Source organism: Hyperolius riggenbachi, chromosome 3 (genome assembly GCF_040937935.1).
Source record: "Hyperolius riggenbachi isolate aHypRig1 chromosome 3, aHypRig1.pri, whole genome shotgun sequence".
NCBI classification, from domain to species: Eukaryota; Metazoa; Chordata; class Amphibia; order Anura; family Hyperoliidae; genus Hyperolius; species Hyperolius riggenbachi.
In genome coordinates this window covers 145783988-145802380 of record NC_090648.1, presented here as the reverse complement: position 1 = coordinate 145802380, position 18393 = coordinate 145783988, and the positions used below count along the sequence as shown (strand labels likewise).

At 48.4% G+C, this 18393-nt stretch overlaps 1 protein-coding gene across 7 annotated transcripts in view; it reads right to left on the bottom strand.

Moving 5' to 3' along the window:
* Positions 1-18393, bottom strand: part of PAQR5 (progestin and adipoQ receptor family member 5) — a 58415-nt gene that overhangs the window by 20879 nt on the left and 19143 nt on the right. For all 7 annotated transcript variants that reach the window (XM_068275057.1, XM_068275056.1, XM_068275063.1 and 4 more), the window contains 2 exons: positions 4389-4594; positions 664-790 (listed from right to left, as the gene is read on the bottom strand). In XM_068275057.1, the coding sequence (XP_068131158.1) occupies positions 664-790; positions 4389-4594 (333 nt within the window). The remainder of the gene's footprint in view (positions 1-663; positions 791-4388; positions 4595-18393) is intronic.

The window sequence follows — 18393 nt, the reverse complement described above, 5'->3', positions numbered from 1 at the left end:
TGATCCAGGGATTTTATCTGATTGCCATCTGGAGTCGGGAAGGAATTTTTCCCTTTTGGGGCTAATTGGACCATGCCTTGTAAGGGTTTTTCGCCTTCCTCTGGATCAACAGGGATATGTGAGGGAGCAGGCTGGTGTTGTACTTTGTTCTCTGGTTGAACTCGATGGACGTATGCCTTTTTTTCAACCCAAATAACTTTGTAACTATGTAAATTTTCTCTGCTACTAATGTTCTATTATCAGTACTACACATACAAATCATTACATCTTAAGTTTTTTCCCCCTTCGGTGTCACTTGAAAGAACTCCTGTATTAAATCTGCAGTGTGCCTACTTCCTGCTTTCATGGAAGCAGACAAAGGGTTAACATTTTGGGTTTACAAATTAGCAAAGGCTACAGAGGCTGCCAAGAGTCTTGTGCAGAGAGATTAAATTACAATTGTGATTGCTTGCACTGGGGGTGAATTAGACAGGCTCTTGACTCTAAACACAAACAGGGTAGATTAATCTGTGCTTTTCTTGTGTCCTGTGGATGAGTTCGGGTCCACTTTAAAGGGCTTTGGCATTCTTGGGAAGTCCTGATTAGGCAGGAAGTTTGAGATGATAGGTTGAGCAGGACCAATATCATGCCATCCTATAACTATCCCACCACCTGTGCACATACCTGGAATAGCAGGACATCCCTGTGCTGATGACAGTGTTACAGACAGCCCATGGCACAAACCAACGATGGAAGGTGTTGTTCACCCACCGGTCCGGGAACACATATGCAGAATAGGCGATCGCTGACCCTGAAAGCAAATGTTACAGACTATGTAGAATTCATAGTGACAAATGGCACATTGGGCTTGATTCACAAAGACAAATAGCATGCCTTGTCAAAGATAACACGCCTTATTAAAGTTTACACACCTTATCAGAGTAGAATAGCAAACTTATGCCTGCTAATTGGCAATGATGAGAGCTCCACTCATCCTGCCCTGAGCCCCTGCGGGTTCGTAGCGCTCGCTGTGCTACTCTGATAAGGCATGTTAACTTTGATAAGGTGTGCTAACTTTGATAGGGCATGCTATTTATCTTAGTGAATCAAGCCCATTGAATGGTAAGGGCACACCCCGGGCCCAGTTGACAAAACATACAAGATTGTCCTATACCACACTAATGAATCCTCATCATAATAAGAATAGGTAAATTAAGAATTTTTAGAATACAAGAAGTTTCTTCTGCCACTCAAGGAGCTCAAAGCGAACCTGTTTGCAAAAGGTTCATCATTGAATTTTTACATTTATTTGGACTGTACATTCCCACTGATCCATTACCAATGATAATGCCACATATTTCAGTATTAATTGATGCATATTAAAAGTGATGTTTTAATCAGAATTGGTTTATTTCACCCAGAACGGCTGAGCCATGCCAGGAATTGGATTTGGCACATTGATTTGGCACAGTGAAAGTAAAACAACATTGGAAGTAAAACAAAAACAACACAGATATACAGAGACAACAACATGTTGCAAAAGATAATGACAGTAATATCAGTACAGCCTACAGCGACACAGTAACAGCAAACAGAGCAGCAGCACCCACAGTCAGGTGGCAGTCAGCAGACGGCTATGGCCTAAGGGGGAAGGGGTGACGTGACTGCAGAGGAGAGACTGGAATAGGCTGAGTCCAAGAGTCTGACAGCTGCGAGAAAAAAGTGTTCCTATGCCTTGTAGTCCTGGCAGGGATGGCTTAGAACCTCCATCTGCTATGGCCTGGGTGGGAGTGGTCGTCAGCAATTTTCATTACTCTACTACTGTGCAGGCGCAGAACGCTTCAGGCGACGTGAACAAGACAGGGGAGCGCGCCTGGCCAGACTGTGCATGCGCTGACTAGCCCTGATTGACTACATTTTTGGGGGCCAGTGCCAGGCAAACGGAAAGGAAGAAGAGGACACTGACGGAGCGATCAGGCCGGAGGGGGCTGGAGTAAGCCCCAGGTATGTAAATGTTATAGGGAATCGTTCGTCTCTGATACACTTTAAGGCTAGTTTCACATATTAAGCAGTGTGATCGTCCTGCGGCAGGAGAGCCAGGGGCAGGACAATTGCACCATGCCAATACCCAGTGCATATTGCAGAGTTTATATAAAACACTGATGGTAATCATTCCCATCTCTTAAAGTGGAGCTGTCAGCCATACTATCTCAGAAAAAAATCCCCACATATATAAGTAGATAAATGCTTGCTATACTTACATAACAAATGTATTGCACTGTCCACATTTTAATTTTATTAACTTTTCTATAGTAAAAAAAAAAAAAGAGAAAATCCTTCTTAGGATTCTCCATCTTAACTGTGTCTATTTTGAAGCCAATAGAAGAAATATTGGCCAATCAGAGAGGAACAGAGGTGTGGGAGGGGAAAACAGGGGGGGGGGGGGGGAAGGCTTCAGCCAATCAGGCTGTTTTAGTTACCGTAAGTTTGAGAGCAAAGTAAAGAAGTAAAAAAAAGACAACCTAGCATGCCCTGCAACTTCCTTTGTGTGCAGGGCCGGTTCTAGACTTTTTGCTGCCTAAGGCAGACTTGTAAGGATGCCCCCCCCCCCCCCCATTTGGAATAATCGCACAGCACCTGACAATTTACTCCGTTTCATTTAATGTTCTCACATGACATGCTACAGTTCTACACAATAGCAAACTATAGAAAACTGGCTGGTTGTGAGTCTGTGACAAACAAACTGCTCATCCTCAGCCACTCCATTCCTCCTCAGTCAGGACAGCAGCGCCACCTCCTCCCTTCTGCTGTGCAAGTCAAATGAAACACTGCTGCTCTCCTGCCTCCCCCCTCCTCACTCACTGTCAGACTCCTCACACAGCACAACAAGCTGCTTTTCCCCAATGATGACCTCTTCACCTCGCTCTTTTCTCGCTTCTCCTCCTACTCTGACTGCATGCTGTTAGTGTAAACACAGTACAAACATGCTGCCCCTGTAATCTCTGTGCCTGATGCAAATGTTTCACCTTGCTTCATGAGAGAACCGGCCATGTTTGTGTGGCAGATGTACCCATTAAGAACTGCGGAAACTGGGTAATGTTGTTTTATGGATAAGAGAACTAAGAGTGATTTTTTACTTTTAGATTGCCTGGTTAGCATCCTTATTACTTATTTACCAGATACAAATAAAAATTGATTATTTGATTTCATGCCTGACAGTTACACTTTAAATGGCTGACAACCATGCAAAGCAGCTTTCCCAGTGAACCACATGGAGAGGTTCAGGTAAGACATTATGTTAAATTACAGCTATGTCACTGTAATACACTATATTAAAATACATTTATAGAGATCATTTGATAAGGATTGTTTTTTCTTAGAAGTAGTGATACACTTTAACATGCTCCATAAGGTATTCAGCTTGAAGTTGTAAAACTAACACAGTGTCCTGCTTCTGCAGCAATCGGTGGCTAACCATTACACATAATAACATTTTACACATCACTGAACTCTTCCAACTGCACGAAAACCTCCGATTAGAAGCTTACAAATGGCAACAGTTAATCTATTTGTAACCATAACAGCCAGGACCGTTACAGCTCAAAGGATAAAGAATCACCATGTGCACATTCTCGTTTATTATTACATAGACTCACTGGAGATTTTTTTCCCCAGAAGAAGGAATTATCCATTAAAGGGACTCCGAGCAGTGCAGAAACTATGGAAAGATGCATTTTAAAGCTCTCTTTCTCCTCTTTCCAATGATATATAAACCACCACCCTACGTCTTTTAGTTTTCGCTATTTTCGCGATTGAAATTGCCGCGGCCGCGATTTAGATCGCGAAAATAGAGAAAACTAAAAGGCGTAGGGCAACGATTTAGGTGTCGTCAGAAAGAGGAGAAAGAGAGCTTTAAAATGATATCCATCAAGCCATAGTTATATTGTATTACACAGGACGACACTTTCCCCAGTGTCAGCAGCTCCATTCTGCTGAATGCAGCTGCTGACTTTGACAAAAAGTCGCCCTGTGTAATACAATATAACTATGGAAAGATGGATATCATTTTAAAGCTCTCTTTCTCCTCTTTCTGACGACACCTAAATCGTTGCCCTACGCCTTTTAGTTTTCTCTATTTTCGCGATCTAAATCGCGGCCGCGACAATTTCAATTGCGAAAATAGCGAAAACTAAAAGGCGTAGGGCGGTGGTTTATATATCATTGGAAAGAGGAAAAAGAGAGCTTTAAAATGATATGCATCTTTCCATAGTTTCTGCACTGCTCGGAGTCCCTTTAAACTGTTTGACCCTAGCTTCCACAATTAAATGTGTCAAAAGGGTGGAGATTGGCTTTATCTGTCCAGTGAGCTGCCAATCGGTTAAGGAATGTAATCTTAGAGAGAGTCTTACCAAGGCTGTAGAGGCTCAGTGCTCCATAGTCCAAGAAAAAGCACATGTGTCGAGCCTGGGTGGACATGATGCTGAAGGTGTGAGCAAAGGTGGACATCAATGGATAGATGCAGCAAGATAATAGGTACACAAGGAGAGGCCACATAAATGGATCATGTAAGGACCCAGGGGAAAACAGGACAGACAATGTTCTCCATAGGAAGTACCTGTGGACAGAAATATGAGGTTATGCAGATTAAATCAGACAATCCAGCCACATCAAACTAAGCAGGCATCAGTGAAAACTCTCAAATCAGAAGGCAATCTCCACACAGCCCGTGCTCCAGTCTGCGCACCAATATGGACACCTGAACATGATCTGGGATTAGTGAGTTTGAGTGAGTGTGTGAGGTGAGAGGGGGTCAGGGGGGGACAATGAAGGTATGTCCTTTTTGTAATTACAAATAATCCATCACTTTTGAATTCTGCCATTATGAATAAGTACAGTGAGTAACGGAAATAATTCTTTTTTTTTTTGTTTTGAAATACACGTAAACTTTTTTTATCGCTGCTAAATTTACTCAATGCAAGTCAAGAAAGAAATACAATAGCAACAATTCAGAAAAAAAAGTCAAATTTCAGCCTTAAATGTTGAAATACTTCTCTACCAACTTTACATGCTGTATGCCTAACTCCGTTCCTGGAGATAAAAGACTGACGCCATGAGAGTACATTATGCCTCCGGCATTGAATACAAGTTAACTTCTGATTTTAAGGCTGCTAATGCCTGTGTGATTTTGGCCTTGCTTGGCACAATAAGCTAATTGCCTTGAGGGTTACAATGGTCTTTTAGGCAAGATGCAGGGGTGGTGTTATTGCTTTTGTGGAGCTTTCTTTATCATCAAACATTACTTCTTGCCTCAGTGTAATTTTTTTTTTAAATCCTTTTACTATTTTTTATCTAAAAAAAACAAAACAGGTATATATTTCTCTGAGGCTAGGTTCACAGTGGGACATTGCGTTTAGGGGACGTTATAGGGCAAATAACGTGCCCCTAACACAACACCTGGTGCTCTCTGATGTGGACGTCAGAGTAAGCCGCGTTGTGCAGCTCACTCTGGCATCCGTGATGCCGTGATGCATACTCTTGGATGCATGCGGCATTACGTGGTCTCGCCAATCGCCGCACAGAGCGGCCGATCCAGGAAGTAAACACTGCACGTCACTGAATGCAGTGAATATTAATTAGCCATGTGCCCGGCTGCTCTCCCCTCCTCCCCAACATGACTGAGCATGTGCAAAAAGTCTAACGCGGCTTAGCCGCGTAGAACGCACAGCATGCAGCACTTTGCAACATGGGCACTGTGAACAGCCCATTGATTTTTCATTACTGTGCGGTGGGGCTGCGTTACAGGCTGCTCAAACGTGCGCCTGTAACGTCCCACTGTGAACCTAATCTGAACGTCTTTATCCCTTCCTCCCGCATGCTAGCTGGTATTGCTAGAATAATCATTTTTCCCTATTTGCCTTAGGGCTGGTTCCCGCTGCAAGAAGAGTGATGTGATTTTATACAAATCCCATAGAATTGCATTAGCAAGAGCTTTCCAAATCACTAACTTTTAAAAAGCTCTTGCAGTGTGAACTATCCCTTAGCGAGTATGGGCATCTTGGGATACCCTTATTATTAAAGTATGCTCCCAGATTGCAACATAAACCCGTACCAGGACCTAACTCCACATACTTGGGGGTAGTTAGTTCCAGCTCCTTGAGCATGAGGTGGTCACCTATTGTCCTTGACATGGATAAAGCAGCGTTGCAAATAAGGAGGAAAGATTTCTGCCCCTTTCTTGCATAGTCCTCCTTATGACTTGGATCATGTGGTTGGAAATGTTCAAGTGGTGGAGTCCCATGCCCCAGCCATTCTTGTGATAACAGCTGGCATGGGGGAGGTGGTAAAGAGGCTGAGTGAGTGAAGGTATGTCATTTTTTTATTACATATAATAAAAACATTCTGAGATGAGCAAGATGTCACACCACCTTGGTAAAGTTAGCATTGATAAGTTCTGTATTCATCTGCCCACATTCCAAATCACCTTCCTAAATTAAAATCACTAACTGAATCAGATGGAAAGAACTTGGGATGAAGGAAAACAATTCCAAACAAGTTCTTTCTCTAGCTCCTGGGCAAGCTAGTATTCTGGCAGAGCACTGTTAATTGAATCAATTTGCAAAATGTATGAGCTATATTATGATCAGCACCTTTACATTGGCATAGCTGTTTGGGAAACATTAAATAGGCTGCTAATGTGTGTAGTAGTATCTGCAGGGCCGGCCCGCCCATGAGGCGGGGTGAAACTTTTGCCTCAGGCGGCACATCTGGGGGGGCGGCACCCGCCCGTCCGTGGGTGTGGGGGGCCGCCCGAGCTGGAGGGGATAGCAGGCAGGAAGGGGGTTTTGGGTCTAGCGGCGGGGAGGGTGGTCGGACCCCCCCTCCCTCGCCTGGGTCCCCCGTCCTCCGCTCCCCTCCAGCTTTAAAAAATTACGTCGCTGGCTGCAGCTATAAGAGGCAACGGGCGGGGATCACTCACCTCTTCCTCGTTCCAGCGTGTGCTCCACTGACGTCACTTCCTGCAACGTAGCAGGAAGTGACGTCAGTGGAGCGCAGGCTGGAACGAGGAAGAGGTGAGTGATCCCCGCCCGTTGCCTCTTATAGCTGCAGCCAGCGACGTAACTTTTTAAAGCTGGAGGGGAGCGGAGGACGGGGGACCCAGGCGAGGGAGGGGGGGGTCCGACCCCCCTCCCCGCCACTAGGCCCAATACCCCCTTCCTGCCCGCTATCCCCTCCAGCTCCCACACCCACGGCTTGGGGGGGGGGGGGGGGGGGGATTTCTTTAAAGCTTGCCTCAGGCGGCAAAAAGTCTAGGGCCGGGCCTGAGTATCTGACATTCTGAAGGCAGCAGTACATTGCTGCATTCCCCCGATATGAAAATATGTAAAATTAGTCAATAGCTAGCTGCTGGGAAATACACCCTCTAGGCTTGATGCAGTCTTCAGGCATTTATGAGGCCCTTTCCTAAACTTCCAAACCCTTCACTGGCAGGACAGGCTTTCATTCCAATGTGCACAGAAGAACTGAACACTGGTCAGAATACACAACTAAATCTTGAGAAGCAATTAAAGGGAACCAGAGAGGATGAAATATACATACCTGGGGCTTCCTCCAGCCCCATACGCACGGTTCACTCCCACGCCGCCGTCCTCCGCTGCCTGGATCCGCCGCCACCGGGTCCCGTCATTGCCAGTCGGCCGGCGGACGCGGCCAATTCTCCGCATCACAGGGGGCTCTCTCCATACAGATACGCATGTGGCTGCCTACTGCGCAGCCGCATTCGTACGGGTATGGAGGGAGCCCCTGTGATGCGGACAATTGGCCGCTTCCGCCGGAAGTGATGGGCCCGGTACCGGCGGATCCAGGAAGTGGAGGATGGCGGCGTGGGAGCGATCCAGGCTTATGGGGCTGGAAGAAGCCCCAGGTATGTATAAAATAATTTTCTATTTTGGCTGGCCATTCCTCTCTGGTTCCCTTTAAGGGCTCATAGAATCTCCAATACACATTCATGATCATTTTAAAGGGACACTTAAGTCAAACAAAAAAAATGAGTTTTACTCACCTAGGGCTTCCAATTAGTGATGGGCGAACAGTGTTCGCCACTGTTCGGGTTCTGCAGAACATCACCCTGTTCGGGTGATGTTCGAGTTCGGCCGAACACCTGACGGTGCTCGGCCAAACCGTTCGGCCACATGGCCGAACTAAGAGCGCATGGCCGAACGTTCCCCGAACGTTCGGCTAGCGCTGTGATTGGCCGAACGGGTCACGTGGTTCGGGCCCGAACGCGCTCTGATTGGCCGAACGGTCACGTGGTTCGGGTAAATAAATACCCGAACCACGTCATATCTCCGCCATTTCTCTGTGGGTTTAGCTTTGGGTAGGCAGGCAGGGTAGTTCGCTCTCCAGCCACGCTAGCCAGGGTCCCCCCCAGTCATTGTGTGTCGCTGCTGGGAACAGTAGTACACCGCTCGCTCAGCCACACTATATAGCATTCTGTTTACTGCCACTCTGTGTACCTCGCTCAGCCACACTATATAGCATTCTGTTTACTGTTCTGTGTCTGCTGGGAATAGTAGTACACCGCTCGCTCAGCCACACTATATAGCATTCTGTTCACTGTTCTGTGTCTGCTGGGAATAGTGGTACACCGCTCGCTCAGCCACACTATATAGCATTCTGTTTACTGTTCTGTGTCTGCTGGGAATAGTGGTACACCGCTCGTTCAGCCACACTATATAGCATTCTGTTTACTGTTCTGTGTCTGCTGGGAATAGTGGTACACCGCTCGCTCACCCACACTATATAGCATTGTGTTTACTGTTCTGTGTCTGCTGGGAATAGTAGTACACCGCTCGCTCAGCCACACTATATAGCATTGTGTGTACTGCCACTCTGTGTACACGGCTCAGCCTGACTATATAGCATTGTGTGTACTGCCACTGTGCACCTCGCTCAGCCACGCTATATATAGCATTGTGTTTACTGCCACTCTGTGTACACCGCTCAGCCAGACTACATAGCATTGTGTGTACTGCCACTCTGTGTACACCGCTCAGCCAGACTCTATAGCATTGTGTGTACTGCCACTCTGTGTACACCGCTCAGCCAGACTATATAGCATTGTGTGTACTGCCACTCTGTGTACACCGCTCAGCCAGACTATATACCATTGTTTACTGACACTCTGTGTACACCGCTCAGCCAGACTATATACCATTGTTTACTGACACTCTGTGTACACCGCTCAGCCAGACTATATACCATTGTTTACTGACACTCTGTGTACACCGCTCAGCCAGACTATATACCATTGTTTACTGACACTCTGTGTACACCGCTCAGCCAGACTATATACCATTGTTTACTGACACTCTGTGTACACCGCTCAGCCAGACTATATACCATTGTTTACTGACACTCGGTGTACACCGCTCAGCCAGACTATATACCATTGTTTACTGACACTCTGTGTACACCGCTCAGCCAGACTATATACCATTGTTTACTGACACTCTGTGTACACCGCTCAGCCAGACTATATACCATTGTTTACTGACACTCTGTGTACACCGCTCAGCCAGACTATATACCATTGTTTACTGACACTCTGTGTACACCGCTCAGCCAGACTATATACCATTGTTTACTGACACTCTGTGTACACCGCTCAGCCAGACTATATACCATTGTTTACTGACACTCGGTGTACACCGCTCAGCCAGACTATATACCATTGTTTACTGACACTCTGTGTACACCGCTCAGCCAGACTATATACCATTGTTTACTGACACTCTGTGTACACCGCTCAGCCAGACTATATACCATTGTTTACTGACACTCTGTGTACACCGCTCAGCCAGACTATATACCATTGTTTACTGCCACTCTGTGTACATGGCTCAGCCAGACTATATAGCATTGTGTGTACTGCCACTCTGTGTACACCGCTCAGCCAGACTATATAGCATTGTTCACTGCCACTCTGTGTACACGGCTCAGCCAGACTATATAGCATTGCGTACTCTGCCAGTCAGTGTGTATATTGCTGGGATCAGTAATACTCCACTCACCGTCAACCACTATATGAGCTCACCATGAGTTCCTCAGAGACCTCCGCTGTGAGCAGCACTCCCAACAACAGCAACAGCCAACGCCCCACGCAAGCTATAACATCCACCCCAGCAGCCAGTGGTCAGCAGCAGCCCTCCCCGGAGGAGAACGTTGTGTCCATCGGTCCGGCGCCAGAGCGATTAATGAGGGCTGCCATTGAGGGGATGATGGGGCCTGATGTGGAGGAGGAGGTCGGGCTCAGGCCAGCATCCCAAGTTAATGTTGAGGACGATGAGGGGTCTGTGACTGTGTCTGGGGATGTTGGGGTGGCAGAGGTGGTGGGTGGGTCAGACTCAGGAGAAGAGTTGTATGATGAGGATGATGATCGGGACCATCTGTATGTGCCTCAGAGTCCGACCCCGGAAAACATGTTGTATCGTGTGTTTAGGTACTAAAATCTGCGTTCCCAGTAGTGTTGGGCGAACAGTGTTCGCCACTGTTCGGGTGCTGCAGAACATCACCCCGTTCGGGGTGACTATATAGCAGACTATATAGCATTGTGTTTACTGCCACTCTGTGTACACGGCTCAGCCACACTATATAGCATTGTGTTTACTGCCACTCTTTGTCTGCTGGGAACAGTAGTACACCGCTCACCCGCCACTGTATAGCATTGTGCTCTGTGTCGCTGCTGGCAATAGTGGTACACCGCTCACCCACCACTGTATAGCATTTCTGTACTGCCACTGTACTGCTGCCAGTCAGCGTGTACTGTAAGGATAAGTGAAATGAGGAAGAAATCCGGTGAAAGAGGGAGGGGCAAGGGAAGAGGTGTTTCCCCTGACGGTTGTGCTGGGGAGCTGTACTCCACGGCGGCGGCCCCCCACAATGACATATGACGAGTTTGAGGAGATGGAAGAGGAGGGTATGGACAATGTGGACATAGACCCAGATTTTGTTTGTGAACGAGAACATCGCCGTCGTAGCAGCAGCACAGATGAGTCTGTTGAAGAACCCACTGCTGCACGAGTTCGCCTTGTGCCACAAGGTAGGCGGCGCGCAATTTCAGGCACCACAAGCGTGGAAGTTCAAGTGAGAGGCAAAAGAGGCGCAAACAGAAATCGCCAGCAAGGCAGGTGCTCCAAATTCTGGGCTTTCTTTGAAGACTGCACTGAGGATGTTACCATGGCGATTTGCAAGGTGTGCAAGACCCGCCTGAGCAGGGGGAAAAGTATTAACAACCTCTCCACCACCAGCATGAGCCGCCACATGCTATCCAAACATCCCACTCTGTGGGCAAACGCGGCAGGACAGGGTACCACCAGCAACACTGCCTCCCTTGGGTTCACCAGACTCACCACCAGACCCGCCTCAGCAGCAGCAGTAGCCCAGCCATTGCGTGGTTCAAAACATTCCAAAAAATCAGATGACGCTGACACTGTCACTTTCCGGAGTAGTGCTCTTGAGGTCTCCCAGTGTTCATCAAACACAACAACCAACAGCCCTTCGTTGTGCAGCCCTACGGTTCAGTTGTCTGTCTCGGAGATGTTTGAGCGCAAGAGGAAATTGCCAGCAAATGACCCCCGGGCCGTGGCAGTAAGAGCCAGCATAGCCAAGCTTCTGGCCTGCGAAATGCTGCCATATCGAGTGGTGGAGACAAACAGCTTCAAGGGCATGATGTCAGTGGCCATCCCACGTTACGTGGTTCCCAGCCGCTACCACTTTGCGCGCTCTGCAGTGCCTGAGTTGCATGAGCACGTGGTCAGCAAAATAACCCGAAGCTTGAAGAATGCCGTTGCCTGCAAGGTTCACGTATCCGCCTCTCCACAGAAAATGCAGACCGTCTGACTCAAATTAAAATGAATCAATCCTGGATTGGAAATGACTACGCAACACTCCAGGACCCCAACCAAGTAACATGACCAATGAACATCTGGGATGGTTTAGCGTTTCCGGTCCCTGTTTATTGAACCTCTCATCTGTATTACATTTATGACTGCATGGCGGCAAAAAGCATTGCTGCTATATCCGCACGCTTTTTGTCCTCATGCAAGGCCTGGGTTGTTGTGTCTCAAAAAGCATGGCCTTCTCCTCCTGCGCCTGCTCCTGTTCCATCACGTGTGCTGCTGCTGCTGGGTTAGCGTTTCCGGTCCCTGTTTATGGAACCTCTCATCTGTATTACATTTATGACTGCATGGCGGCAAAAAGCATTGCTATATCCGCACGCTTTTTGTCCTCATGCAAGGCCTGGGTTGCGTCTCAAAAAGCGTGGCCTTCTCCTCCTGCGCCTCCTCCTGTTCCATCACGTGTGCTCTGTGCTGCTGCTGCTGCTGGGTTAGCGTTACCGGTCCCTGTTTATTGAACCTCTCATCTGTATTACATTTATGACTGCATGGCGGCAAAAAGCATTGCTATATCCGCACGCTTTTTGTCCTCATGCAAGGCCTGGGTTGCGTCTCAAAAAGCGTGGCCTTCTCCTCCTGCGCCTCCTCCTGTTCCATCACGTGTGCTCTGTGCTGCTGCTGCTGCTGGGTTAGCGTTACCGGTCCCTGTTTATTGAACCTCTCATCTGTATTACATTTATGACTGCATGGCGGCAAAAAGCATTGCTATATCCGCACGCTTCTTGTCCTCATGCAAGGCCTGGGTTGTTGTGTCTCAAAGCGTAGCCTTCTCCTCCTGCGCCTCCTCCTGTTCCATCATGTGTGCTCTGTGCTGCTGCTGCTGCTGCTGGGTTAGCGTTACCGGTCCCTGTTTATTGAACCTCTTATCTTTATTACATTTATGACTGCATGGCGGTAAAAAGCATGCTATCTGCACGCTTCTTGTCCTCATGCAAGGCCTGGGTTGTTGTGTCTCAAAGCGTGGCCTTCTCCTCCTGCGCCTCCTCCTGTTCCGTCACGTGTGCTCTGTGCTGCTGCTGCTGCTGGGTTAGCGTTACCGGTCCCTGTTTATTGAGCCTCTTCTCTTTATTACATTTATGACTGCATGGCGGCAAAAAGCATTGCTGCTATATCCGCACGCTTCTTGTCCTCATGCAAGGCCTGGGTTGTTGTGTCTCAAAAAGCGTGGCCTTCTCCTCCTGCGCCTCCTCCTGTTCCATCACGTGTGCTGCTGCTGCTGCTGGGTTAGCGTTACCGGTCCCTGTTTATTGAACCTCTTATCTTTATTACATTTATGACTGCATGGCGGTAAAAAGCATGCTATCCGCACGCTTCTTGTCCTCATGCAAGGCCTGGGTTGTTGTGTCTCAAAAAGCGTGGCCTTCTCCTCCTGCGCCTCCTCCTGTTCCATCACGTGTGCTGCTGCTGCTGCTGGGTTAGCGTTACCGGTCCCTGTTTATGGAACCTCTTCTCTTTATTACATTTATGACTGCCTGGCGGTAAAAACCATGTTACCTGTGCAAAGAAACATGACATTTTCAGCATTTAAAAGACAATTTTTCCTTTGAAACTTTACAATCAATTTTCTCAAAAACTATAAGCTCTTTTTGCTAAATTTTTTTCCCTCTTGTACCCACTCCCAAGGTGCACATACCCTGTAAATTTGGGGTATGTAGCATGTAAGGAGGCTTTACAAAGCACAAAAGTTCGGGTCCCCATTGACTTCCATTATGTTCGGAGTTCGGGTCGAACACCCGAACATCGCGGCCATGTTCGGCCTGTTCGGCCCGAACCCGAACATCTAGATGTTCGCCCAACACTACTTCCAATAGCCCCCTGAAGCTCTCCGCTGCCCTCGCCGTGTCCCTCCGATCCTCCTGGCATCTCCGGCAGCCACTTCCTGTTTCGGTGACAGGAGCTGACAGGCTGGGGACGCGAGTGATTCTTCGCGTTCCCAGACACATTAGCACCCTCTATGCTGCTATATGGTATATGATATATGCTATAGCAGCATAGATGGCGCTATTGTGGCCAGGAACGTGAAGAATCACTCGCGTCCCCAGCCTGTCAGCTCCTGTCACCGAAACAGGAAGTGGCTGCTGGCGGGGCCAGGAGGATCGGAGGGAGACGGCGAGGGCACCGGACAGCTGCAGGGGGCTATTGGAAGCCCCAGGTGAGTAAAACTCATTTTTTTTTTACTTAAGTGTCCCTTTAAAGCACAAAGCTTGCAGATGCTATAAGAATCGTTTAAAGTGGAACTTACGTCAGAACTTCCTCTGTGCTCTAAAATATTAGTCAAAGCATGATAACATTAATAGAGGAAAACGCCTGTTTATTAATTTCTGGAAATCATAGAAAAACAAAAACAAGCAAAAAAAAAATAAAAAATACAAAACAAAACACACACACACACACACGTTTTACTTGATTCACTTCAACAATAGAGATGGCTCGAACCTCAGATTTTGGGTTAGCGAACCGGTGAACATCGCGAACTGCAATAGACTTCAATGGGCAGGCGAACTTTAAAAACTATAAACACTGTTTCTGGCCACAAAAGTGATGGAAAAGATGTTTCAAGGGGTCTAACACCTGGGATACATACCAAAAGTCCCTGGGAAAATTACGGATTTGACGCACAGCAGGGTTGTAATCCCTAAAAGGCAGAAATCACATTGCATTCCTAAATTGGAGGCCTAAAGTGCTTGAAAACATCTTGCGTGTATATATGTTACGGCCAGAACCCGAAGTCTGGCCACTTCGGGTTCTGGCCGGTCAGTATGCGAAGTGGCCGGCTCATGCGGCCAATGTGAAAAACGGGCTTCAGTTTCGGACTTTGGCCGGCCAGAACGCGTTGTGACTTCACGTGGCCGGCCAAGTCCCGAAGTCCCGCTCACCGCCGCCAGAAAGCCCCGCTCACCTCATCCCCTGCTGCAACTGTCGCTAAGTATTCAGACCTCCAATCAGGGCGACCGTACCAGGGAGGCAGAGAGAGGCATAGCAGCTGCCAGCTCACGCGAGACCCGCTGAACCCGAACACTTCAATGCAGAAGTGACGTCATTGAACACTTCTGCATATGAAGTGTATGGGTCCGGGTGGGTAGCGTGCGCGCTGCTCTGCCTTTCTCCGCCTGGTGGTCGCCCTGATCGGAGGTCTGAGTACTTAGCGGCAGCAGGGGATGAGGTGAGCGGGGCTTCCTGGCGGCGCCTCCAGCAAAGCTCCCCCAGCCCAGCAAAGCTCCCCCAGCCCAGCAAAGCACCCCCAGCGATGCAAAGCCGTCCCCCCCCCCGGACCATGCAAAGCATTTCCAGCCACGACCAGCCCAGCAAAGACCCCCCCCCCCCAAGCCATGCACAGCCCCCCAGCAAAGCACCCACCACAGCCATGCACAGCCCCCCCAGCCAAGAACCCCCCAGCCATGCGCAGAACACCCACAACCATGCACAGCCCCCTAGCAAAGACCCCCCCAACCATGCGCAGAACACCCACAGCCATGCACAGCCCCCTAGCAGAGCACCCACAGCCATACACAGCCCCCCAGCAAAGCACCCACCACAGCCATGCACAGCCCCCCAGCAAAGACCCCCCCAGCCATGTGCAGAACACCCACAGCCATGCACAGCCCCCTAGCAGAGCACGCACAGCCCCCCAGCAAAGACCCCCCCCCCCCAGCCATGCACAGCCCCCCAGCAGAGCACCCACAGCCCCCAGCAGAGCACCCCCAGCCATGCACAGCCCCCCAGCAAAGCACCCCCAGCCATGCATCCCCCCCTCATCTGTGACTAATCACCACTGTAATTTGATCTCTCCCCTGTGTCACCTAACTTCCACAGCAGAGCAGGTAATTTAAAAGCACAGGATGTTAACAATGTCTTCCCCCAAGAAAGCAGGATGTAGACACACTGCAGATTTATTGCAGGATTTGTATCAGCTGTAATTAAGAAATGCTTTTCTTTAAAAAAAAAAAAGATTAGTATGCTGTATCTTTCAGAGCAGAGCGGAAGTGCCATTCATGGTGCTGGACAGGACCCGGGATGTTCTGGAATTTGTGTGTTTTGGACTTTGGCCGACTGACTTTGGCCGTGTCTAGAACTGGCCGGCCAATGTCAGAAATTCCCAGCATTTTGGACTTTGGCCGACGTCAAATCGGCCAGTTCTAGAAACGGCCGGCCAATTCTAGAATTGGCCGATTTCTGGTTTTGGCCGTAACATATACATGGATCAGGTACTGTAAGTGTACTGCTTCACACTGACAAACCAAACTCACTGTGTAACGTACCGCAAACAGATGGCCGTGCTGGTGCGCACGCTGGAGAGAGTGCAGGTGATGGCGGCTTTCCAGCCCATATGGTCAGGCTGAGGTAGCTCAATGACAGAACAACAGTGACTGTCCAGCTGATCGAATTTGATCTGTCCACAATGAAGCAACGACCTTATTTTCTTGGGTGTACGCCCCAACACACTCATATAGGTCATTGCTTCATTGTGATATGAAAGTCCCTTCACCACGGCAAGGTAACGATCACGAAGGGGAATTGACACATGTATATGCCTTTTGTTTTGTTGTTGCAGCCAGAAAAATTAGGCAGGCATGTACACGCACCAGAAAAATAATTATTCTTTTTGTTAGCGGCCTTAAAAATTCAGAAATCATCTGGAGTCCTGGACCCTGTTGGTGGGGGCGGTCGCGGAGAAGGCAGTGAAGTGGCCTGCAGGTAGAAATGCTGTGTAGGGACTGACTTAGTCTTGGGGCAGGCAGTCATACGGCGTGCAGGCAGAGATGCTGTGTGTGGGGACTGACTTAGTCTTCGGGCAGGCAGTAGCCCTCCGGGATCCATGCCTCATTCATTTTGATAAAGGTGAGGTACTGAACACTTTTTTGACCTAGGCGACTTCTCTTCTCACTGACAATGCCTCCAGCTGCACTGAAGGTCCTTTCTGACAGGACGTTTGAGGCAGGGCAAGCCAGAAGTTGGATGGCAAATTTTGACAGCTCTGGCCACAGGTCAAGCCTGCGCACACAGTAGTCCAGGGGTCTGGAGTGGGAGCCTGAGAAACGGCTACCACCACACATCCAAAGAAGGACCCAATGTGCTGTATAAGTAATGTACCTGCCCTGACAGTGCTTTGCAGACCAGGCATCTGTGGTCAGATGGACCCTTGACCCAAGAAAAATAATTGCTGCCTGGTATCTTCCACTGCGGTGTACCATCGCCACACATTTTTGGAAGGCCTCAGAGTCCACCAGCTGGTATGGTAACAGCTGGCGAGCTAACAGTTCCACTAAGCCAGTTGTTAGATGCCGGGCAAGGGGGTGACTGGCAGACAATGGCTTCTTCCACTCAAAGATTTCCTTAATGGACACCTGGCTGCTGTGGGCAGAGGAGCAGGAACGGCTACCACCACACATCCAAGGAAGGCAGCAGGCATGGCACGCAATTCCCGACTCAGGGAGGTAGTGACAAAAAATAACAATACAGGAGGACTCTTTCGAGGCCCTGCTGTATAATAATGAGACGAGCCGAATACACTTGAAATCCTTTAACAAGAATCTGTTATGGAGTGCAAGTCTTCCATCCATTCAAGTGAAAGGTATGCACTGACTGCCAGGTATAGTACAATGTGCAGTCACAGATGCAGTGAAAGGTATGCACTGACTGGACTAATACAGTGTGCAGTCACACAGGTGCAGTGAAAGGTATGCAGTGACTGGTATTATAATACAATGTGCAGCAGTCACACAGGTGCAGTGAAAAGGTGTGCTGAATGTGCTGCGCCTAGCACAGTATAGCAATTAGCAAGGGCCAGCTGCAACAGATAGGGCTGTATATGCAGTGTCCGTGGGCCACACACACACAAAAAAACAACACATCACAAGAACATTAGCCCTCAAAAGAGCTGTCTTGGTGGTGCTTTTCAGCAACAACTATCAGCAAGGAGCAAGCTAGCAAGAACCTAACTAAGCTTTCCCTATCTCTGCAGCAACCTCTCTCCCTTCTCTCACTAAAACAGCAGCACACAGAGTGAGAACATGGCCGACGCTGCTGCCTTATATAAGGAGGGGGGTGCTCCAGGAGGGAGTGTAGCCTGATTGGCTGCCATGTGTCTGCTGACTGTGATGTAGGGGGTCAAAGTTTAGCCCAATGATGTAGTATACGGGGCGGGTCAAACTAGCATAAAGTTTGCGATTCGATGCAAATGCAAACCCGTGTTTTTCGCTCGAATAAGTTCGCATGCGAACCGTTCGGGCCATCTCTATTCAACAGAAGACACTGACCGGGTTAAATTTCTACGTTTACTATACTGGAGCCTCAGCAGAGCTCTGCTGCAGTCTATTCACAATTACTGATAAGAACTAATCAGACAGATATTTCTGCCTAAACAAACACAGAAAACAGAGAAGTGATTTTTTTTCCAGCACCTATATGTGGAATAAAGATTTTTCAATGTGTGCTGTGCAAGAGTTCGGGTCTGCTATTT